The sequence below is a fragment of the Ambystoma mexicanum genome, chromosome 3p, assembly GCF_040938575.1.
Source record: "Ambystoma mexicanum isolate Mex_15411 chromosome 3p, UKY_AmexF1_1, whole genome shotgun sequence".
NCBI classification, from domain to species: Eukaryota; Metazoa; Chordata; class Amphibia; order Caudata; family Ambystomatidae; genus Ambystoma; species Ambystoma mexicanum.
The window spans coordinates 245,016,216-245,042,035 of record NC_090925.1 but is presented as its reverse complement, the minus strand read 5'-3'; the positions used below and the strand labels follow the sequence as shown (position 1 = coordinate 245,042,035).

Below are 25,820 nucleotides of genomic sequence, written 5' to 3'. Positions count from 1 at the left end.
GTCTGCCCACAGTATGCTTGCATAATTTGTCGTGCAGTGAGCATGTTAATTCCTGGGGTTGAGCAAATTATGCCGTTCTCCGTAAAGGAGATCGTCGTATTCAGTCTGCTCATAATGTCTCTCCCCAGTATATTTACTGGTGAGGCCCTATGATACAAAAGTGGGACTGACATGTCATAATCCCCTATAGATAAGGGAATGTTATTAGTAAAGGGAACCAACCCTCTAGCACCAGAGAATCCTTGGGTGTTCATGGCTTCACCTGATATCTTAAACTTACCTTCCCTTATGCAGGACCGGGTCGCCCCAGTGTCAACAAGGAATGATAATTTTTTGTCACCTATCGTTACCTCTATGCGTGGTTCCTCCGCACTATTAGGTGTTACTGACAGGATGGGACACACCAAGACGTCTGTGGGCTGTCCTATTGGGGGTATAATGATTGACCACTTCCCGTGTAAGGGTTGTGTCCCAAGACCGTCACCCTACCCAATTGTGTTTGCTGTAGTTGTGTATTGGCAGACGATATGTTATTATCTTGGATTTGTGTGGGTTGTTGTACCTGCTGTGTTTGGGGTTGTTGTGCTATCGCTACCTGTTGTTGTGGTGGTGGATATACCTGTGGCTGTGGTTGCGTTACCAGTTGTTGTTGTCCATTTCCCTGTTGCAATGTCTGCTGTTGCTGGATGCCATGCTGTTCTTCTGTGTGTCCTTGTTGTCCCTGTTCACTCCATGATGGTGTACCCGTTCTCATTCTGCATGTGCGTGACATATGCCCTACTAATCCACAGATCCAACACACCGGTGGTTCCATGGTCTGCCATGGGAAGTTTCCTGTATTGTCCTGGTATATTGGTTGTCCGGTGGGGTAGTAATTTCTAAGTCCTCCCACCTGCTGTTGTGTATTATATCCGTATCCTCTCCCTCTCATTATTCCTCCCCGCCCCCTGTTGTAATTATAATACCCAGCTCCTGGTGTCGAATATCCTCCTCCCATGTTAGTTGTATATGGCGGGATTGGCGGCTGCTGTTGTGTTATGATCTGTGATGATTGTATTTGAGAGGGATCTTGTGCAGCCACTACTTGTGTGGGGTTTTGAGTCATTGTTGTAGGTGTGGTTATTAGTGCACCTTCCATCGTATATTTATTAAGTTTTTTCTGTACTAATTTAGCCTCTTCCGTTTTTCTATCCTCTTCCTTTTGTTTCATCTTTTCTTGCCATGTTCTGCAATGATGTACTATCGTCAGTTGTATTTCTGGCCATGTTTTTGCTTCCATCCCTACTACTTTCTTCAGTTGTTTCTGAACTGCTTCTGGGGGCCCTTGTATTAGTATATGGTAGAATATTGCTGGTGTTTTGTCCCATTGCTCTCTAATTTCCATGCGCCACTTCTCTTGAATTTCCTGGATGTAATCAACAGGATCTTCGTTGTCACGCATCTTGCGCGAGGTAATTGCTCCTATGTCTGATGTGTCCGGGTACTGTACCCTTAGTGCCTGCCATAATGCATGCCTGCAGTTTGCGAATGGTGCCCCATCGTGTGATGTATTTGTTATTGTGACCCCAGGGAAGCCTGCTCTCTTCCAGATGTCATCCGCTGCATCCCCTAATATTGATATTAGAAGGCCCTTTACATCCCCCACTGCCAACTTCTGTCCTGCAGTGTGTTTTTCCATTTCATATATCCATTTACCAGCACCTCCACTTAATGATGGGAGTCTGCACTTTATATTTTCCTTGTCTGCATGCTTTCAGGGGACGTATTGTGGTCTAACCCCTCCCCTCTCCAGGAGTGGCATTAGGTTGTGTCCTTGTTGGCCCTTTGGGTCCCACACAATCGAATCCGTACACCCCTCCTCTTCTTCTCTATCTTCTATGTCGTCAATGGGGTCCATATAGCACGTAGCTGTTTCGCCTCCCTCTTTTCCCTTTCTTATATTTTTTCCTTTATTTAATATGGGCGTGTGTGTTTGTTCTCTCTGCCTTCGTCCAGGGAGGTCTCTAAGTTTCCCTGCATAGGGTGTCAGTTCGTGTGGGAAGGGCGCTAGTTTAGATGGGCACGCCGCACGTAATGAGCGTGAGGTAGTGGAGCATGTGGGACGGGATGGTGACAGTGTGGCTGCACGTGTCTGCTTTTCCACTATTCCTTGTTCTTCCTCCTCACTTCCCTCCAGTTCTTCCTTTCTCCTGCATATCCAAGGTGATCCTCCGTTTGTCCGAGTGATGTATAGTTTATCTAAGCTTTCCCTTCCACTCTCTCTCCCTTCCCTCTCTATTCCTCCTTCTTCCTCACTGCAAAAGTCCTCCATTGGTGGCAAACCCCATTCTGTCTTGTTCCCCTTAATCGTTACTGTTTGTAAGTCTATTGAATCTATTCCTTCATTTCCTCCTTTGCCACTTGTTCCCCTTTGTTGTGATGTTGCTACTACTTCTGTGTCTCTGTATATGCACTTTCTTACTTCACTCCCCCTTTCCTTTCTTCCCTCTCCCCTTCATTTTCTTCCTCTATTTCTTTACCAATGTCTTCTCTTTTCTTTATAAATTCCTCCATTGCTTTGATACTCATCTTTTCCATTATTCTTTCTTCTTCTCTCTTTCTTTCCCATTTCGCTCTTTCCTGTTCTAATATGCCCTCTATCATTCTTCTTTCTTCGTATTTCCTTGTCGTTTCTGATAGTAATTTTCTTCTATATATTTCCAATGTCTTTTCTTCTTCTTCTTCTTCTCTCATTTTGTCACGCAGTGCTGCTATGGATACCCTTTCTGCTACTGCCTTCACCCTTTCCGCTTCTCTCTTTTTCTCCTCGTTTCGTTCCCTTATTTTGTCCAGCTCATCCTTGCTTTCTTTCTTTTTCCGTGCTCTCTCTCTTTCCTCTTTCTCGAGCTGCTTGATCAGTGTATTCTGCTCATCCCTTAATCCTGCTAGTCGTTCTTCCAAGATCTCTTCCGTCTGTCTTAACAGCTCTTCCCCCTTTCTTTTCCCCTTTTCCCCTTTCCCGTTGCTCCTCCTGGTGTCATCCTCGTCCATCTTCCTCACTACCTCCTCTTCCTCTTCTGTTAATGAACCTCGTAATTTTAATAATATCTGCGCGGCTACCCACTCATCCTGTCCTATTTCTGCGATCCGTTCCTGGCCAATCCCTCCTTCCCCTGCAGGCATTTTCGTGCAGGCGGATCCCGTCGTGCTATTCTGTTCCCTTCCTGTGTGGCTACCTGAGGCTATATATGGTGGCGGGCTTTATGGCGGGTTCGAGTACCCCTCAGCCGCCCTCAATTGAACCATGTCCCGTAGTTCTGTTAAAGGATACAACCCCCCTTCCTCCTTTTTCACCACTTTCGCTAGGGGTATATCGCCGGTCTGTTCCTTTTTTATTTCCTTTACACTTATGTTGCTGCTCTTCTCTCCCTCTTCTCCATTCCCTGTGTTCTGTGGGCTTTCACTCTCATTTTCCCCATTCTCTCCTTCCTCTTTAATCTTTTCTCCCTCCGTTGTTCCACCCATGATAAACATTCCGTTTGGTCCTGGTCGGGACCCTTGGAACATTCTCCATAAGTTAAACACCTCCACGTGGTGTGTCAACTTCTTCCCCTTGTATGTGTTATGCAGATAGGTCAATAGCGAATGTTGGGTATATGGATCGAAACTACCATTAGGTGGCCATGGTGTCGTCATTTTGTTATCCGTCCCCTGTGTCCATTCAATGCTATACTTGATCAGTTTCTCCCTATGGGGCGACAGTGTTTTACATATGTGTTGTAGCGGGGTAGTGAGGGTGTTCCCCCACCCTCCCGATCCTGCCCCGTATGACATGGTAGCTCTTTACTTGTCGTCCTTCCTCTATTTGGTAGCTGTTATCTTACTGACAGTTTATAATATACAGCCTCTTACCTGGCCCCGAAAATTTGGGGACTTGTGATAATCTGATAAACAAAATTAGTAAAATATAGCATTCACGTTGTATATTCTTTTCTTTCTTTTCCACCCTTATGGCCCCCTGCGGCCGCGGCGCACGTTGCCCCCTGCGGCTTCGTGCCCCTTATTACGTTCTTATACAGCCGCCCCACTTCCACTTGCTCCTCCTCTCTCCTTTACACTTGCCGTGGCCGGCGTTCTCCGTGCGCAGCCACGCCCCCGTTTCCGCCTTTCCCCTGGTCTATTCACTACCGTTTATCTTTGTTTCCACTCTCCTACCACAACTCTCTTTCCCCCCACTTCCAAAAATAAAAATGCCTTGTGCTCGAGATATCCTATTAAAGCCCTACTGGTGACGTCACCGATTTTTTCAAATTACTGGTAAGTTCTTCACATATTTTTCTAAGTTCAAAACATACTTTCAATCCACCCCCGTTAACCCCACAGCTGTCTTCCTGTCACGCCTGGAACAAGGTAATCAACAATATAATCGGACTGCGCACGCTGCGTCGCCTCGCGTGTGATACGCCCCTAGGCAGGAGGGCTTAACCAGCCAATTATCTTCCGTATTGGGCAACCAGCTAGCTACCGCCTACAGGGAACCGTCATCTATCTATCGAGTTTCCTGCTCGGTCAATAGGGATCCTCATCTACTCATTGATCAATAATCACCAAATCGTAGGAAACCGTGCACGCACACACACCCTTACACGTGGTCGCGACCTAGGCCAATCAGTGTCTCCGAGCGGTCGCACGTGATGTTTTCGTGCTCCGCCCCCTTCTCTCCCGTAACGTAGCGGACTGCTCTCGCACTTGTCCAGCTACCATTCATTTCATTGCCAACACTAATTTGTCAAACCTTCGCCGCGCACCTGTGCAACACCTCCCACCTCCCGTATTCAATTCCTAACCCTCCCTCACAATTTTACATTGCTTGTTGTGCGTGGCATACTCACCAAGTGCTCTTGATGCGGGGCCACTCGACTGCGTGCAACCCTCCAAGCGGCTCGCCACCTCCCCTCGTCTGGACCACGTCTGGACACTCGCCAACCGCGGGCGGGATACTTCTCAACCGGCTCCCGAAGGCCAATATCCGGATTGCGCTGTCCGGTCTTCTCGCAGTTCCGTGATGGTCCTGTAGTCCTCAAAATGGGGCAGCGGCAGAGGGGGCTGCGCTGCCGGGCCTCCTCGCAACGGGAGCACTCGGAAAAATAAAAATAAAAGCAGACCTCAAACAGATCTCAGCAGTGCCTCCAACTTGTCGGGGGGAAATTCTCCTGGGGTCGGCTGAGCCGTCCGCGGACCTCCGGGCAGGGAGGCCCCAACTCCTCCCGTGTATCCTAAGAATGAGTATGAGGCACACGCAAGAAGCAAGGTGATTCTGCTGTTTATTGAACAAACGGCAGGGATGGGTCAAGGATCGTACGCGTCCGTCCTGACACACACACTTCATCATGGGCTCGCAGGCCCTTTTTACCTTAGTATGACGCGCTACTTGCGTCACCTGGGAAAGTTTAGCAAGAAACCTAACGCCACTCTGGATTGGCTCCTCGAGTGGTAGGGTTAGTATAACATACGTATAGAGTGCATTGTTAGTGGTTAAGGGTTAGTCAGGTGGTATACTTGGGTTGTCCCTTCAAATTGATACATGAAAATTGTTACATGGAGACCCCTGAGGATTGGTCAATGTTAGTGGCGTCAGTGATAAGAGCCCCATGTTCTGATTGGTCCACACACGAGCCCCCCAGTCAGGGACCATCGCTGTTCCCAGCTCGCGGTGCACCTGTCATTTGCAACAATGTTTCACTATGGGTATGTACAGACAATGTGAGATTTATTCATGTGCTGGAAGGCCGGCTACTCCCACAGCTGCAGATGTCCTTCAAGATGCTTAATAGTATCTGCCTGAGTCTTGAAGCGGGGAATCCAGGCGTCTCCCTCCTCCCGGGCCTGGCACCCTGTCAGATTTGGCTTGATCACGTGAGGTGGGACCGTGGTTAAGGCAGGATTCTGCACGATTAATATTGTTTTTTTTTCCACTGTATGCCTGGCTTGATTGCAGGTGTGACCTTGGCGTCGGCTTGTGGCATGCGAATTAGCAACATTGTGCCCTTGACTGTCTGCTTTCGCCGGGCTCATTCTGCGGGATCAGCAACTGAACTCTGGCTCATTCGATGTTCAAGGGACTCTTGCTTGAGGCCTACTTGGGCCTGGTGTATAAGTGGAGCCATCTGATACACAGGCGCCTTAGGTTATGGTATCATATTGCTTTATCTCCAGTATCGTGTCTTCATTATACTTTTCATTATTGCGCATGGTTTTAGGAGAAGCGTGAGCAAACTTTTTCAGATGCGTTCATTGTGCGTCTGGCGTTTCTGCATTTTGAGAGGCCTATGTGAAAAATAATAAAGATGCGCGTCTGTGGGTGTGTCTGTCACCTATGTCGTAGCACTGAGTATGTTCTTCGTGTGGATTGGTGTGGGAGTGTCCAGGGTGTATGTTGCACGGGTATTCAGACCGTTGGCTAGGCCGTCATGGCATCTCTAACGATGTGTTGAGTTAGTGCTGGATGATTCAGTCGAGTCCTTCCATGCCGCAGGCATCGGCAAGGGTATGGCAGGCTGGCGGGCACGCGGGTGGGCACGCGGGGGGACACATCCGTATGTTCTTGTACCAGGGTATTTGGTCGTCTGGTAGATGGGCAAACTCTTCTCGTGGCGGGTGCCTGGGCCGTGATCGTCTAGGCCAAGGGAGAGAGGGGATTGGTGGGAGCCTTTTCTTCCATTCTCCCACTTCAAAGGACTTCAAGAGAAAGCCATCCTTGGCTGATGCATGACTAAAAAAGAGACTCATAAAAACATCTGGTCATAGGCTGGCCCAGGGGGACAGATGGTGGTGGGGGAGGAAGCAGCCATCCCATTTGCTGAACAGGAACACTCACAATTAATTTATAAGACTATTTTTATTTTAGGCATTTTGCGGAGCACCCATACTATGGATTGATTTCATTTTTACACCATTTTTCATGTAATTTTCATGCGGTTTTGGGTTGATAAAATGCATCTACCTGTGACTCTGGGTACTGTAATGGCCAGTTAGACAAGGTTTCTGGCTGATATGAACATGTTACAAATGTGAGAGTAGGTGAAAAGGTGGAAAATTAAATTAGGAATATGCTGAATAACTTCATCGAACAGATTTGGCAATCGGCTCATCTAATTCCCATGATCAGCTGAAACAGAAAAGATGTTTAATATGGCAGTTGCTAGCATAATTATGAAGTTGTGATACATAACTAGTTTTTGTCAAAAAGTGGAAAAGAGAACAAAGGATGATGACAAATGGGAAGAGACAGATGTTGCTCCAAACCCCTAAACCAATCCTGACTGGGGAGGAGAGAGAGAGGGTAACTGTCCAATCCTAGTGGCATGGATTATTGCAGGGTATTTCCCATAGATTGTAAGATTGGTGATGTCATTTCTGCTATATAAGAGGGACTGAACTAGGACTGGGACAAAAACTGGGGAGACAGAAAATGGAGGAGGACGGAGAGAAGGCTGATGAAACTTACCATCTTTGAGAGTGGAGTGGCCAGTCCCCGGCCCTATCTTTCCAGAGTGTCCTGAGATGCAGCTGGCTTTCCTGAACCTTGAACAAAGACTTGCTATCTAAGTAGCAATAACCCCAGCCCTAAATTGCATAAACCTTTCATTCTTGTAGCAGTGCATCCAATATTTCCCCATTGAAAACCCCAATTGGCTTTGTATTAAAGTCATCTCCCCATAGACATATCTCGTGTGTGCCAGTGTATGTTAGTGTATCCCCATTGAAAAAACCCTTATTTGACCTATGTAAATCCTTACTATTCTTGTAAGTAAATCAATGAATTCCCCCATTGAATTTCACGGGGTAGGGGTTGGTGGAATTCGAAACCAGCAATCTTTTTCCCTGTGTTTTTGTTAATTGTTATAGTTATAAAGTGTTGCCCCAAAATAATGAATCACATTGTGATCTGAGAAACAAATTTGTCCTTGTATTTAAATTGTGCACTGCTAAATAAATTTCCATTTGCCACTGTATTTTACCTTTGCATTTGCTATCTCCTAAAAAACGATTTTCCTACTCTATTTCTATTTTCCCTGGTGTGCTGATTAGCATTCTCTAAAACTCTGCCCGTCTTCTAAGTGTAATCAGTATGAATTTTCTTGTATTCTGTCCCCTAGCAGTTGTGAGAAATAATTTTTTAAAAAAACATTCTTACATTGGTGGTCCAAAAATGTATTTTCCCCTGCTTTTCTGGCTCCCCATATTGTTTCTGTGGGCACCACAACAAAACCGATTTGTCCCCTCTATTCTTACTCCCTGCCACTGCCTTCCATTCAAAGGAATGAAGTCCAATTGATGTTTGGGGGTTGAGTGTCGCAGGGGGAGTGCTTAACCTTCATGCAATCATTTTGAGTTGAATTGTTTTTGTCTTGCATTGTCATTAAGAAAGGAAGTAGTATCACAGTATATCTTAACCTGGTTGCCTTCTAGAAAACTGTGTATTTGTGTTGCCACAACATTGGTGGCTGTTGTAATTGATTGATTTCCCTTTGACATTAAATAATACATTAATACATATGTTATTGATACACACAGGCCTGGTTCCTAGTCCATTGTTACACAGTTTTTTTGTGAAGGTTGGATGCGAGAAGGGTTGGAGGCCTACTCAAAAGGAATCTGTAGTACACTAACAAAAATAAAACGTGTTTTTATTGTGTGCCACATTAATTGTAGGGGGGAACTCCTTGCGTGTGCCGTGTAATAAACTGTGCAATGATGCAAAGTGGAGTGTAACCAACCCTCTGTCTAAGTGGATGGGTTAAGGACAATGGAGGAGGTGTACTACCTATGGTGGTTGGCAGTATCATCCTCTGGATAGGTGAAATCTCGTACAAGGACAACTTGCAAAGGTTGCCCCTAAAGGGTATTGGTGCAGCTGTGCAGTGACAGTACATGACAATTCACTGCATCAGGGCCATTGCATAGGGTAATCAATCTGATCGTGCAAAAATACAAATGTGTAAAAAGAGCTATCCATGCCTGTGCCCATATTCAAATGGACAAGCACAACAATTCAATGTGAACCATTTGGCAGGCGTGACACCTGACTTACTTTGAATTATGTATCCATTGATATCACCCTCATCTATTATGAAGCTGGTGCAGCGTCAATTGGTGGAATCAGGGGGAGACCTCTGTGTTCGTAGAAGCACCAATTTGTGGTAAGGTAAGATCAAACTTTTTACAGAAGAGCCAGATGGGGCTGTGTATTTATTATGCAATAATGATTAGGAACAAGCAACGAGCATCCAACAATTGGGAAGTTAATGATCGACTTGGCAATTGAAATAGAATTACGAGCAGCCCCCACACATGGTGCTGTGAGAGGGGTAAGGGAGAAGGGGGCGAAGGGGGAAGGGAACAGCGTTGGAATTAAACCGGTGCCTGGAGTGTTGACATTCTCATAGGCGACTTGACAAGCCTTAAAAAGGACCAAATAATTGGAACCAGGATGGCCTCTAATGGTGGTGGCCGTGCTATACAGGTCGTAACAATATCGGGTGAAATTCCTCACCAGAAAGCACGACTGTCTCCATTGTACTGGTGGTGCCTGGGGTGCTGGGGGGGATGTATGATAAACATACACAGTGCTTCTTGCGCTAAATGAATGCCGGCATTGTAGCGAGAGTAGAGAACGGCATGTAGTTATAACCTGTGCCTGGAGTGTGGGCATTCTCATAGAAAAAACAGAGAGGCCTTGAACGGAAACGGAATGAATGAAGCCAGTCAGATACATACCTGCAATGATGGCAAACGTTATGCATAGATTGCTACAGTATCGGGCGGAAATCCTCACAAATAAGGCAGTATTAATTCTCTAACTATATTTTCATTTATGTGACCATACATATATATTTTTCGTTCTTCCTTTACTGCTGTAGAATGTTTTTAACCCCCTGATGAAGACGTGGTGAAACAACACCTTCACATCGAAACCGGTTGGGTCCTGTCTGAGTCTTGGAAAATAATAGTGTTGGACTGGTACCTCTCCCCACTATTTTTCATGTACTGACCATGTTGAGAGGGTAGAGGTGCCAGTCCAACACTGGTACCTCTACCCACTATTATTCATGTACTGACCATGTTCAGAAGGTAGAGGTGTCAGTCCAACACTATTCTTTTAATGTTTGAGTACTTCGAGGTGATAGACAGTTAGCGAAAGTTCCTTGTGTCTTTTTTTCTAGTCAGGAGGCACAACAGCGCAGGGTAGGTTTAGCCACTCTATGAGTACAGTTAGAGTCTTTCGATAGGGCCAATTTCCTAGTTGCTAGGCTACATGAATTTTGCATTCCGTCTTTCTTTGTGTGTGATATTTCATTGAGTTGGGCGCTAGAGGGGGTTATTTGCCAAACAGGTCTTTTGTGTTAAAGGGTGCTGTAGTGTGTCTGCAGTTTGTGGTGGTCAACTTTTAGTTTTTTTTTTTCTATAATGCACAGAACTGCTGGCTGTTTTGACCAATGATATCGTCCCAATGCGTATCAAAATGAACTATTTGCTTCAAATGTTTTGAAAAATTCCCCTAAGTAAACACTTTGCGGCATAAAGTAATGAAAAGTGGATTTTGTATCGTATGGAAAAGGAGATCAGGGCGTGGCCGTCTGGGATGCACCCCTTTCATCCTTTTCATTCGCCCATACAGACTTCAAGGAAATGGAACGTGTCTTTCTACCTCCTAACGATAAGGTATATATGGCTTTAGAATACCATACAATACAGGGTTTGAAATCGCTGGGAGCTGGGGGCTATTTCGCTCCTGTTTGTACCCTAGGGGGGCTGGTTATCTTGAAAGCAACAGTTACCAGGAGCTACTTTTGGCTCCCCAGTCCAACTGGTGCCTTACAAACCTGCATATTCGACATTAACTTTGAGTGTTTGAGATTGTAAATAAAGAATTGGGACACATCTAGGACACATTTCTCTATAAGGAATCAAACAAAACTTGCAAAAGTTTAAATTGTGCAACTCATGTGGAAGTCAGATATGCAGTGCACTGGGTACTTGCTCCTAGTTCCCCAGCGGGAGCTCCTGCCTACTGGGTGATGACTGACACCCAGGAGCTGGTTTTAGCTCCTGCTCATCGAATCTTAATTTTGAACCCTGCAATCGAATCTCCCGCCCAGCTGAGCCGGAATGTTGGCATGTCTGCTAAGGCACCAGTTCCCGCAGCTAGTCCTGCTGTTTGAAAAATCTTTGATACGTGCTGTTTCACTAATCTTGAAGTTCTATCAGTTCACATGTCTTGCAGCTGTGCTAGTTCTCTAGTCAATGGGCTTTAAAAAGCCTGCAAGCATGCGCATTTCCCCAGAGTTCAGGACCAGGCATGACATGATGGAAACTATCCATGCAATTGCCTGATGGTGCAACACAAGTAGACGTCCGTTCTGCAACTACTCGTGTACGTTTAGTTCCTATTCAACATAAAGAGTGTGCCTCTCACCACACATGTTTCATTGTAGGGGTTCGATACAGTCCCCTTTCCATTCCCAGTATTCATGACATCACCGGTAACAGTGCACCCGATAGGAGGGTGACTAGAGGTAATTTACCTGGTTTTGATCCTTCGTCCACAGACCCGTTGAAGACCTGGCTCGTGAACTCCGGCCTGTTGTCATTCATGTCGATCACGTAGATGTAGAGGTCGATGGGGTTCTCCACCTTGTTTCCGTTCATGTCCACGGCATGCGCTCTGAGCTGCAAGGAGACACAAAAGAGCGCACTGTCACAAAAGGGAACACCGCCTGTGTCAAGCAAGGCGCACTGTCAGAGGCTCGGACAGCGGCAGGATTCAGCCGTGCCATGGGGAGTGCCAGTCAGAGCAAGCACCGGATCTGAAACGCTTTGAAAGGGCATTGGATGCTGTCAGACCACACGAAACTAGACACACGCTGCCCTCTGGGTGCCTTGCGGGATACAAGATGTTTCGCCACAGGCTTGCAGCCAGAATCCATGCTTGCAAGTAAGAAAAAGAAAAATAACCTAAAAAGTCTTCCCTGGGCGCGCTTTGTTGTGCCAGTTGACAGTAAGCACTCAGCCAAGGGAAGAAAGAAAAGGCGGTTTGGGTTGAAGGCATATCAAGAGATTGCATACATGCCAACACATCCCATTCCATTTAGGAGATGGAAGTCCAGTCCTGGTTTTAACTTTGCATTATGGGACTTGTAGCCCTAGGTTTATGATGGGGAAACCCAGGAACACAAGTCGCAGAAGGCAAAAATAAGACCAGGACTGGCCTTCGTCTCCCGAATGGAATAGGTACAATGACACGTATGAGATTATGCGAAAGATCAGTGTCTCTGAGAGGCCAGTAGTACTAGGGTGAGCCCCACTGGCCTCTCAGGAGAGCTGCCAAATTCTACAGCTGGGGAAGCCTTGGAATGTAAGGGTGGGGCCAAACCAGGGTCACCCCAGGGAATCTGGCCTGGCTCTAAAGGTCAAACGCAAGCTGAGCCAAACGTGGGGTGGCATATTTTGCAAACCACACAAATATTTGTACAAAACGAGAGCTAGTGCTTGGAAGGTACATGTAAAATTACCAGACTGGGCTCAAATCCTGAGTACACCCCTTAACCAAAATGTGTGATCCTGGGAAAAATCATTTCAACTCAGCATTTTAGCTGACAATATTGGGGAGCCTTAAAAGTATTTCATATTATTAATGCATTGGAAATAAATCTGAAATGCAATTAAAAAGTCTAAATAAAGATAATATTAGCATTGTGTATTCTGTGGATGGTCAGCTGCTGTTTAACATCAATAGGGGTGCCGGGTGTTGACGGCACCACCAACCTTTGTGGACTTAAGACTGGAATCAGGTTCAGGTGAAAGGTCCACAGCCTGTTCTTGTTACTGAGGTTTATTTTCCATATCCTGAATGGAAAACTAGAAGTCAAAGAATGCAGAATAATGTAGGCCTGACACATCTCCTGTCTTACACCTCTTTACTTTCAGCACTGTATGCACTTTTGGACGAATACGCGGACAGCCAATCACTGTACACTGCATTGTCTTATCATCCGAGCCCAGCTAATCCTAAATGTGTCTCCGAAGAGAGGCGTATCCAGGATTGTCTCACAAGTGGGGCCTGAAGCTAATGTAGATGGGCTCACCACAGTGGCATTAACATCTGTAAATGCCCACACAGCGCTGCTGAGTGGGCATTTACAGATTTTGGGTGGGCCTTTCCCACTATCTACGCCTCTGTCTCCGAAAGGGGGAAAGCAAATGTGTACAAGATGTCGGTAGGGAGAAGGTGTGGCTTGTGGTCAGACCTGGCTTTGGGCATACACTGACCCGAAACAAGGGACAGGCTAGAGCCTCATTTTTGTCCTGGACGGGCTCATGCCTCGACGGCTCGCCAAACTCCACTAAATCTCCTATAGGAGAGTAGGCTTTTAATTGGAAGGCCATGACACCTGGTTTGCAGTGAAGTTCAGGAGTAGATCATCACTTGGATATGGCTACTAGTGGGTGAGCGCAGGCATAGCGTCTAATGGAGAAGAAGCGGTAGAGGACACAGCCGGGAGGTGCTTATTATGCTAAAATGTAGGTCTTGACTTCAGTTTAAATATAGCCATCCGACTTACATAAGATAACAAGTATTGCAAAGCCAACCTTTTTGGCTTTTGCGCATTCATGAGATAGGTATTTGACAAGCACAGACATATTAGTACTACCTGGGCATAAGATAGCAACTGCTTCAAAATGGGTTGAGTACCTGGTCATACAATGCCAGTGCCTGGCAAATGCCTATCTATTACCTATACTCAAGCCAAAACTCCTAGCCTTGCCAATGCTTGTTTCAACAGGAATTCGGTGCAAGGAACAGATGCAAGGAGACACAAATTGTTTATAAAGCAAATGGCTGAAAACAGACTTAGCTAAGACATTTGTATCACACCAGCAGCTCATGTATAGCAGCAATTGATCTATTAACTCTCAGAAGACTGCTTACAAAGAACACTGGCCGGCCCTATAGACTGCACATATTTTATGATGCTGCGTGATAAAGCTAGCTCAAAGAGATCTCAGGAGGGTGTGTTTTAGGTGGAGAGAGGCAGCTAATGAGTGGGAATTGCAAGGTGGATTACCATGGCCACAGGTGGCCAATGGGTGGATAAGTGACCAAACAATCGCTCACGGGCTGTGTGCTCCTCCTAACATCTCACCCCCCCCCCCCACCTGTATACCAAAGCAATAGTTTTGACTTATTGGTGGCACTCAAGCACTATCTAGTAGCCAAAACTAAAAACAGACCAAACTAACATCACTGTGGAAAAATCCTATTCCAAAGTACACATTTTTGGGGGGACCAGTAAGTGATCTGTGACAGGCTTTGCTCAAGCATCTTGTCAAGAGGTCACTTTGGGACCATATTCATTATTGCAGGGTGCCAGCGCATGGCCCAGGGGACACAACACATAAAGAGACCAAGAAAATGGCAGTAGTTGTGCCATATAAAACCCAATAACATAATGGTATGGGGACTCTCCGTTGCTGGTGAACCTCAACACCAACAATATACAGAAGATGGGGTTCAGTGATAAGTAAGACACACATGAAACATGCACAGCCAATTTTAGGCAAAGTAAACAAAAATAATGCAGACAATAGAAGAACCAGACAAGGCTTGTGTATGGTCGGATCAAGGAGACTGTTACAAGGTACATATATGCCAAGACATCTCAGCTAAACAATTGCATCAGAGAAGATAAAGTATAGCAGTTTAACACAATAACATAGTGTTGACATTCCTTGGTTTCAGTCAGTCCGTTTCAGTAACATTACTCAGCGACATGCGAAGTCAAGGCGAACTGTGTCCGCATTGAATGGCTTTGTGGACATTGAAGAGTTTTTTCAGGGGAAGGACAAGGCATTCGCGTCAGTGTAAGGAAATGGCGACTAAGACCTGTAAGGCAATGGCTTAGTCCTTCAGTAGATCTGTAGGGGCGCATGAAGGACTAAGTAAAGGGTAGCCAGGGTTATGAGCTCTTGGCAGACCTTAGCAGGGGCGGGGCCTTAGAAAAGCCTTGCCCCATCACCAAGGGCCTTGCATCTCAGCATGGCTGCGGAGAGGTGCAGGGCACATGCAGGGTGATTTTAGTGAGGCCTTATTAGGTGATCAGGCTCACACTCAGCACAGAGGTTGAGGGATGGGTGGGAACCAACATGCCAGCGTATGTTTCCTGTGTTGATCTTCTGCATATGAGCATGTCTCAGAGGCCTACACACTGCATATGAAGCCAGACACACTCACACGCTTAATTGAGGGGATGACAGGAGGGAGCAGACTGAAAAGTGATATGTGATTTTGTGAGTAGGGGTCTTTTGTCCCTCCCATGGGCTATTTCTTAAAGAGAAGAGCTTTGGGGTTTTTGTTGAAATGGCCGTGGGTTGAGTCACGTCTTGGCCCCATTCCATTTCAGAAATAAGACGTTGAGAATAGTGAAGGTCTTTTCTTATGCGCTGTGCCCAAGAATAAATAAGAGTGAAGTCAGAAATTAGGGACAATAAACTGTTAGCGTGAGAGCTCCGCTTTCTGCACAATCCGCAATTCCCTTGTGATGGGCTGTTTATCAGCTCACACTGAACAATGCTGACATCCACTAACAGGCAACCCCTCGGGAGGAGATACCTGGTTAACGAGCACCGGAGAGTCTCCCGGCCAGCACCGGAGCCAGAAGGAAGGGCACTTCAAGCAAAAGCCTCTTCCCATCCAGAGATGCTGTCCCACAGAAGTGTCAGTTACAAGAGACTGGTAGATGCTTTGATCCAGACTTCCTCTTTGGGACTTGCTAATGTCAACTGGAAATAGTCCTTAAAAAGGTGCATGCTTTAAAGGGAGAACGTCACATTTTCTTCAATTATTTTCTTAATTAGGGTTCAGGATTTTCCCCTCGATTGAAGTTTTCCTGCAAAGCATCTCTGTTATTTCTATCTGTAGCTGAGAGAGAAAAGCCCCCAGATGCTCAATTTATCGACCTCTCATTTGCTTCAGTTTTTTAAAAATTCATCAGATACCTATCTGGCTTTTCCAGTAGAGAAATAGAGCACAAGAAAAGAAGAGGAGAGAAGAGAAGAGAAGAGAAGAGGAGAGGAGAGAAGAGGAGAGGAGATGAGAGGAGAGGGGAGGAAAGAAGAGGAGAGGAGAGGAGAGGAGAGAAGAGGAGAGGAGAGGAGATGAGAGGAGAGGAGAGGAGAGAAGAGAAGAGAAGAGGAGAGGAGAGGAGAGGAGAGGAGAGGAGAGGAGAGGAGAGAAAAGAAGAGAGGAGAGGAGGCGAAACAGAAAGAATGAGAGTTTAAAGGGGGGAAATAGAGAGAAAAATAGAGGGGAGTGAGAGATCCTGAGACACAGAAGGAGAGAGCGAGTGGAAATAAGCACAGAGAGAAATGCAGACAGGGTGAGCAAGGGAGAAAGATCACGAGAGAAAGAGAGCGTTATGAGACAGAAGGAAAAGTGCAAGTAAGGAAAGAGAAAAGTACAGAGAGAAGGGGACAGGAAGAGAGCAAGAGAGAGAGAGAGAGAGAGGGCACGAGAGAGCAGAAGCAAGAGAGAAAGAGAAGAGAAAGAGTTATCATGAGACAGAGATAGAACAGGTGCACATAAGAACAGAGAGAGGGAGAGAGGGGGTAAGAGATAGCAGGAACAAGAGAGAAAGAGAGTGGAGAGAGAGATCACAAGACAGAGAGAGGAAGAGAGGGCGCAAAAGAGATAGAATGAGCAAGAGAGAAAGAGAATGCAGAGGCATCATGAGACAGAAAGAAGAACTGTAAATAAGGACAGATGGAAATACATTCAGTGGGGGACAGAGAGAGAGGGCAAGAGAGAGCACGCACAAGCGAGAGGAGAGAGATCAATAGACAGAGAGAAAATAAATGTGTAAGCAAGGAAAGAGAAATAGAGACAGAGGTGGCAAGAGAGAGAGAGAGAGAGCAAGGGAGAATGAGCAAGAGAGAAAGGAAAGAGAGGAGAGAGAGTTATGAGACAGAAAGAAAGAGTGCCAACAAGGAGAGGGAGAAATACAGACAGATGGGGACAGAGAGAGCACGAGACCAAGAGAGAGAGAGAGGAGAGAGGTCATAAAACAGAGAAGAAAAGGTGTAAATAAGGACCGAGAGGGAGAGAGAGCGCATAAGCGAGAGACAGCAAGACAGAGAGACAACAGGAGGCAAGACAGAACTTCCTGCAGACTTGCCATTTGTTCCTTCATTAAAGAATTGCCCACAGTGCCTGTGGTGAAGCAGGAGAACAGCGCCTGCATTTGTCCTCCCTTGCTTGCCTGTAGAATGTGCCCACCCTTAAGTCTTTGATCCCCTTCCTGCGCTTGAATACGTGATACACCTGCAGGCAGAGAGCATTGATCGTTCAGAGAAGAACCTTCATTGATGAGGGAACAGCTGCCGCTGGTAAGAAGGGAGGCCAGGGGTATTGATGAGGAATGAGAAGTCTTGTGGCGAGGGAAGGCTTCACCTGCAACAAGCACCAAAGATGTTAATCCACACTCAAGTATGGGGATCATTCAATTTGTGTTTGCTTGAGGATATTCGCCCACCCACAGAGCATGTGCAAAGCCGAAGGCTTACTTTACTTAGCTTTTCCACTTGGCATTAACCGATAAGGAAGATTCTCCGGCTGGAAGGGAGTATATGGTAATTGTGGCTTCTTTGACTGCTGCATGATCAGAAAGCCATCCATCACCAGCGAGTTTCATTAGCAATCAATTATGCTATATCACAATAAACCCCTATTCCGCCACACTTAAGACACCTCTATACCAGATCTATGTTAATGTTCTAATGTTTCATAAATTGTAGAATTCATCCTAAAAGTGACACCTTGTGTACCAATCATTTCCAAATCTCTTGAAGCTTCTTTCGTAAATGTCTTCAATACAAATTGTGAAAATTTGATACATCCACACAATGCACAAAATGAATGCCAAATTGTGCAAATTTAATACATCTACGCAATGCACAAACTTCATGCCGACGCGTGTTTCGCTTAGAGGTTACAATATTATGTTGCCTCTATTGACCTTTTTCCAGGTTTTAACCATCTTTTTGACAAATGTATTCATTAATCATGATCTTTATTCAATTGTTCCATAAGATCTAAGTCTCAGTCCTTAGTTTCCCATTGCAAATATTATCATGTTCTATTCTTGTTTATTTATTCTCCCAGTATCACCCGTGCCATGATAAGCACATGAAATCAGCAATCTGAGTACTTGTATAGCAATCATTTATGGTTTGACCCACTTTTCAACGTATCTTCACCGTCACTCTATTCAAAGAAAATCAGGGTTTCACCCCTTGCTGACTTTACTCAGGCTTGGCATTCAGTGGGCCTGTAAGCTCCTTTTCTTGCAGTGTTGTCTCATGATCCCTTTCCAAAGTTCCTATGTTGCAGATTCTAAGATCACTTCTTATTGCCATTGAAACTGGTCCCCTTCTCTTTATTTACTTCACAGGATTTTTGGTCTTCCTGCTGAAAAACACTTATTATCATTGAGCCTCAATGCTGGTCCCGAAGTGACCCCTTTTTAGTTTTGGCTGTTTGGTGATGCTGGAAGCACTGCCTTTAAGCCAAAACTATTGTCATGGTATGCTAAGGTAGGAAAGCGATGAGATGTGAGGAGGGACATGTAGCCGGTGGACATTGTTTGCTGATTTACCTGCCCATTGATGGTCCGAAGGCATGATGGTCCTCAAGACCATTGCCACACATTACCTGCCTCTGCCCACCCAAAACACACACCCCTGAGATCTCGTTGAGCTTGCTCTGTGCTTTCTGAGTAGTTATAAAAGATAATGGCTTAATTGCAGCTATACGCCAGCTTCTGGAGTAATACAAATGTATTAGCCAAGTACCTTCAGCCACTTGATTTATAAACAGAATGGGTGTCCTTACATCTGTCGTTTGCACTAAATTTCCGGTTCAAAATACACATCAGCAAAGCCAACCATTCTGGCTCTTGTATAGGCATTTAATAGGCATTTACCAGGCTTTGTCGTTGCTTGTCTGGCGTTCCAGTCATATGCTGTTAAATGCCTCTTTCCCTTTAAGAGCTTTGCCTTAATTTCTCACCATCCTCAAGTGATGCCGAAATGGGCTTAATTCCTTCATTTGTTTCCGTTCCCTCTAGAACAGGGATTACGGCTCAGATTCTAAAGGGCATATCCTCCGATCCGAGGGGATTTCTCCTTACCCGTCTCCCTTCGATAATGGCCACCCGTGCTGCCTACAAATTGTCTCATTACTACCACGCTTGCTTAATACATATTAAGAAAAAAAACTATTAACCTATTAGACGAAGGTTGTTGCAAACAGATAATGTGTTTAATTTATCATGTTAGTTATAGCAATTGTTCTTGCCTGGACTGTGACGGGGCGACATTTATCCCTCCGTAATCTGCGCCGTTGAATACAGGGTCTGGCGTGTATTTGCGCATGCTAAGCAGTTTCAGCAAATCCCAGGACCGGAAAAGCAATAAGCAAAATTAGCCACGCTTGGTATTTCTGCGTTCATTTCTGGATCCACGTTGCCTTATTAAAATGATGCAAGAGATTACACTCTTTAGCCGCCCTCCTGATCACGGCGACAGATGGTGACATTTCTGTTTGTGAAATGTTTGGATACTCTTACACATTTAGGATTTCTTCTGATGAAGCCTTCCTGCCTTAGAGTTTCATAATGAGGGCAAAACGTGCAAACTTTATTTGTGCACTTGTTCAAGTGTCCTTTTCTCTTAGTAGGAAAAGGATGGAGAATTACTGGGCCCCAAGCAAAGGACTGGTTTTGATTCCTGAGATGTTTTTAGGGGTATTTGCTGTAAATGACCCACAATTCTTTGCAGGCACTTGAATGTTTTGTGACCAATAAAAATTCTAACAGCCTTCCTAATTATATCTAATTGGCTGATGAGCTATTTTGGAGTTTGTTGCATGCCCTGAGATGGCAGCTTGCACAGAGCAGGTTTCCTGCAGTTCTGTCCCACCCGTGCTTAGGCTGCCTTAGATCAATGTAGAGGAGCAGGTACATGCCTCTGCAGGAAATCCCACCCCCCTACCTCCTGTATGTTGGAAGCCTGAGATTGTTCCATGCTTGACACCAGCAGTTGTGACCATACCACGGCGGATATTCAAAAGAAGCTACCCTCTGTGAAAACCTTACCAAATGTATCCCCGAAGAGATGATAATCTGAGGGAGGAACTCCCTGAAGGAATATGAAAAAGAGCGGAAAATTAGCTGGTGACGTCACGAGAGACGAATGTTACGGCCTGAGAAGACTGGCTGAAGAGAATGCATGGATCTAATAGAAACTGATGATGAAGTAAGCAATTGAGTAAACTTTAATTTGCGAGAAGTAGATTGCACGTGTGCGACGCACTGCAGAAAATCCAAGTCGTTAAATAACTGTACAGATGCAGCAACGCAAGTAGATTAAGTAATCTTAGAAGCTGGCTATATCTAGTGAAAAGACTGCAGGTGGAGCCGCCATTAGAAGCTGTACATTAGCGTCACAAATATTAGTAAGCCCAGACCCATGGATTGTAAAGGCGGAGAACAGTGTCGCATCAAGAGTTAGCTGAGATTGTGGATACAACTGGCGAGGCTGTTGGTCCTGGTATCAAAGTCAAAGCAGCCAAGGCCGGTTATCTATTCTTAAAGGCTGTGAACATGAGAAGCTGAATTATCCCTTGTTAAGGTGCAAAGAAAGAACACCAGGCGTGCCAAGTTTTTCATTTAAGCCATTTAAATGCTGCAAAATGGTCCAAATCATGGTCTCCTGTCACGTGGATGGAAATAAAGTTGAGCTTGGAGTTCTAGAACACCAATAGTGCATGCTCGCACTCCCTTATATTCTCACATACAAGAATACTTTGCAAGGCATGTTTTAGAGGTAGGCATAAATTGTGCACCTGACAGTGGCTATCCAATTATAATCCCACCTCTTATGAAATTATACTTAGATGTTCCCCTTGAGCCTATCACAACTCTTCATAATTTTTTCTTATTTGCCACGTATTATGACGTCACGTGTGACACATTTTTTGTATACAAATGTGTTTTTATGTGAAATGAGCTGAGAGCTCGTGCGCACGTCCGTTGATGTCCGTTGTAACTCCCTGTTTTAGACAATTGATATTAAAACAGCAAAACTTTGCCATCTTCCTGAGTTGGTTCAATGATTTGGTCTCAGAGTTATTCTGCATCCCATCCATTGCATGCATGCTACCCAAAGGGCTGTAAGCTCAGGTGGTAGCAGAGGATGGTTAAAAAATCTAAACTAATTTGTCTCCAGAGTTGCGGACGATCAGGCATCCACTGCCATTAGCCGGAAGGTCGCAGGGTTTCCTGTGGAGAGTGGCCGAATAGAAATAAACGTGCACAAAGAACAGAGATGGTGGGCCATCAAATTTGGCAGAAAGTAGAGGAGATGCTTCAAACAAGTGGTGCCGCAAAGGTAGTTGTCTTAACAGGGAAAATATCCGTACGTGCGGCAAGCTGTCTCCAAGGATCAGTAGCTCTGTGTGCTCCTGCTAAGACAACAACCTTTGAGGCACAAGTCGTTTGAAGCATCTCCTCTACTTTCCACCAATTTTGATGGCGACGCCATCTCGCAACCATTGACGTGCGTTACCTGTATGCAAAACAGGACCCACATCTCCTCACAGAAAATATCTCTGTAGGACCAGTGATCTCACACGTCTCTTCTGGCCTTTGTGTGGACGACATCTTCTCGGAATTCACCAACGTGCATTACCTGCATTTAACCCAGTAACTACCAGAGCCTTCAAGAAATTCCATGTGTACATGAGACAGCGACAGCGTCTTAATACAGTCCTTTTCTCAAGACGCCTCCCATGATTATAGATGAACAAGCACACCTACTTCTACAAGTCCCTTGTCATAAGCATCTAATAGTGTCCTGAAGACAGTTCGGAGCATCTTATATTCTGAACCATTCAGAGAATCTGATGCAAATTCTTTTTCCAAACCATAAACACTACTTTTGTGTTGACAGTAGATATGTACTGCCAATGTTGGGACAGTACAGAACCCATCACAAGTGTGCTACTAACCTCACCATGTACAGAATTGTATGCCTTACGCCTAGTACATGATCAATGTTCTAGCTTTTTGTTTGTTTTTTAGCCTATTTCTTAAATGTGAATACATTTTGTTTTATCAGTATTCTTCCTACTGCTTTCGTGTGATCAAATGGCTAGCTCACAATAATTCCTAGACTTCTGTAGGTTTGTTTTGCACCTCCTGAGCGGCAAAGAGAGGGGTAGCCTTAACTCTCTATCCCTTCCATTCTTATTGATTTATCCTCCAGAGTCAGGCCCACCGTCAACAAAAAAGAGGGTCCCTGCCCTATTTTCTTTACTTACATTCAGGACATTCAAGAGAAGTGGCAACTTGAAACTTGCAAACCGTGGGAAAACACAGTAGCATTATTGTACCACATTTTATGTCAGGGGTTGCCTGAGCCAGTAGAGAGGTAGATGAAGAAATAAGTGGGAATGGAAGTAAAACCCTGGGCTGAGATACAGCTGACGATAGTGCATCAATGTCGGTTGTTGCAAGAGAAAAATAGGAAGAAAGATGAGACTAGGGAAATTGAGGATGCCAAGTTAGTTAAAAAATAATTGTAAACATTTTCCATAGAAGGGGCGGTATTGACAAGCAGAGAAGGATTGGAATTAAGGGAGCAATGGGTACATCACAGGTGATTAATCAGCGCACGATGGACCAAGGTGGGTAAGGGTTTGTGCCGTGAGGCAGAAGAATGGACTATGGAGGAAGAGGAGAAGGAGGATTCCAAAATAATCAAGGTGGGTTTCAGAATACACAGAATGAGAATCAGAGTACCCAGGGAGGATTTAATCAAGGGGGTCTTGTCAGACGATGCCCTCAGGTTTCTCACACAACCCATTTTGTGTTGAATACAAATGTCTGATTCTCAGAATATTACAACCTTGTGTACGCCTCTCATTTCTGACTCCTCACCTATGTTTGTATTGGGTTGATAAAGCGATCAATACAATAGTGCTGCCTATAAGAAAAAGACATTTCTCTAGCAAAATGCGTGCCTTTGAGCTAAACATGCATAACCACACTGTACTGCTCAGTGACGCTGAACTACAGGTAAACCTTTAGGAATGACTAAGATGAAATAGCCTATTCTACTTGCACATTTCAGGTAGAAGATTGTGTTCATGTGTTTTTAAACACACCATAACATTGCTGGTATTACACAACGTAGTTATGGTTGCAACACAAAACAACAAAGCCCAGAAATTCTCAATGTATGGTTTTTAAAGTAACCATACCTCAGCCACGGCATGACTTATGACAAGGTTTTTGTAAGATAAACCTAACCCTAACTACCTGTTAACCAAAGTTTTTTTCACAGCTTGTTTATTTTAAGGATATATGTAAGCATACCAGCAGTGCCCACGGGGCAAGGCCTTCTGCCATCCCTAGTGGGCACTTTGCCTGGTCCATGTCCATTGGCCATGCCCCAGGGTCCTCCAAGAGCCCCTTTCCGTCATCTCACATAGAACTTCAACATCACCAATTTCTTCCCTTGTACATTGGACACAGAGCCTGTGGCATGGCTGAAAGCCATGTCCTTGGATCCTCTAAGAACCCCATTGCAAACACTGCCATTGGCCTATGGTTGAGTCCACTGGAAACTGGGACCAGGAAGGGCCTCCGACTACCACAAGCTACTAAATGTAGCCATGGGGAAGACCCATGGCTGTGGACAATGGACACTTCTAAAGCAGCAAGGCCTCTGGCCATGCTCAGCACACTTTGAAGACACCAGATGTGGCCACAAGGAATTGCTTGTGGTCATGCCCAGTGACCATTTTCAGGGGCATGGCCTTTTATCATGCCCCAGCATCCCCAAACCACAGGACGCGGCGCCTATTTGCTCGAGGATTGTCCTTCAGCCATGCTCAAGGTGTCCCCAAGTCACCCAATGTGATGGCTGGGACGGCCTGTAGCTAGATCCAGTAGCCATTTTCCCCGAGGAATAGCCCCTAGCACTCCGAACCTTCCAAAGACCTGCATCAGTGTCTGCTGGACAAGGTAGCATCCGCAGACAGAGGCATTTTGGATCAGGGATAGAAGCCCATATTCACATCCCCAGGCTTAGAAGGTCCCGGCTAAAGCCAAGTCCATGGGTAAATACAGACCCTGATGCTTCCACAGACCACCGCTGAAGATGTGCACCCTGTCCACAGGTTACCATGTCCCATGGTCCAAGCTTTTTCCTTTTTTTCAGCCATAGTTCAACCTTCTGCCGCTCCCCCAAACATTACCCGCTGTATGTCTGCAATATGTACCTTTTTGAATGACTTTCATGACAGTTTCTACTGCCCAACTGCAAAAATCAGTGGGCCACACCGGTGGGCATTTGTAAATAACCGAGTGAAGCCACCTGGTAGTGCCTGATGCTCTCACCAAGCTCAGTAATCTTGAGCTGCAAATATTCTCATAAGTATTTGTAAATTGTTTGCATGCCCAGACTACTGAAAATAGCTCTTTCTGAAAGAGCCAATCAGATTGGCCCTTATTGAAATTCGTAGGACTGGACGAGCCCCAGGATCACAGTAAACCAATCACGAACCACAAAACAGCCCTGTGGGTCTCTGAACAGAATTTTGGCCTCTTTTGTGTGAATTAAAAAAATAGAAACTGGGCGGTCTTTCACCAAAGCATGCTTTTGGGATGAGGCACCGGCTTCCTGCACAGATTGGGTGCTAATCCATCAAGCAGTTTGTGCCCTATGTGAGAGCGAAGCGTGGGTATGGAGGTTGGCATGGGAAAGGTATGGTCCTTTTGGAAAGCTCCATGCATATTCGTTGAACGTTGCCAACATTATAAACATGTGACAACGTGCTCTTCTTACGGAGGGCCAACTTAACCATAGCTATGGTGAGAATGACGTTCATTGCAGTTTTTTGCTGCTGATTTTTTACTGTAAAAAATCATGAAATATGGGGGATGGGTAAAGGGATATAAGGAATAGGGAGTGTGGGGAATAGGTAGTAAATAACTGGGGAAGGGGGTTTTGGGGGATCCTCTCAAATTAAATTAAATAAAAGATTTGGCGGCACAAAAAAGGAATCGAAAATAAAACCCGGCGATGGAATGTCTGATTCATGGATTATTAGCGCCGAAATAAAACGGGATTTGTGCGCAATTCAGCCCGCAAATCCATGTTTAACAAAAGGGGACTTGCGGGCAGAATGGCGCACAAATCCGTTTTTTTACGGCGCAAATAATCCATGAATCAGGGCCTATGTGATTTCATTGGCCTACAGTAAATGTGAGCGTACACAGAAATGCGAGCATGCGTGCAACTCCCCCCTGGTCTTGCAACGTCACCTCTAAACACGCTTGAGACTGGTAAACACTGATGGGACTGGAATCTGTGAGATTCTGTTTCAATGTACAGGGCAGAAGGGCGCCAGCAGAATCCAGCGGGAGCAGAAAGGAAGGCACGGCGGCCTTTTGATTAGTGAAGTTGTCTGAGCGCGAGTCCCATCTTTTTCCCATTTCACAGTTCCTGGGTCTGCGTCTCGCGGCGGGAAGACGGAGCTCCTCGCCTGTCACCCGTGGAGCAGTCACTCGCCATCTTTAATGGCAAGGACTATTATCGGGCGCCTCTTCTGCGCGCAGTGTGACGGGCGCGCCGCTGGACCAAAAAAGGCGCGGATGTTCAGGCGACATAGCCTACCTTACTAATCAGGAAGCTGCACATTCTGCAGTAATTGCAAA

General features: G+C 45.4%; 1 protein-coding gene across 1 annotated transcript in view; it reads right to left on the bottom strand.

The window, feature by feature from the left end:
* CDH4 (cadherin 4) overlaps positions 1-25,820 on the bottom strand; it is a 964,675-nt gene that overhangs the window by 457,551 nt on the left and 481,304 nt on the right. The window contains exon 4 of the mRNA XM_069650710.1: positions 11,568-11,712. Within this exon, the coding sequence (XP_069506811.1) occupies positions 11,568-11,712 (145 nt within the window). The remainder of the gene's footprint in view (positions 1-11,567; positions 11,713-25,820) is intronic.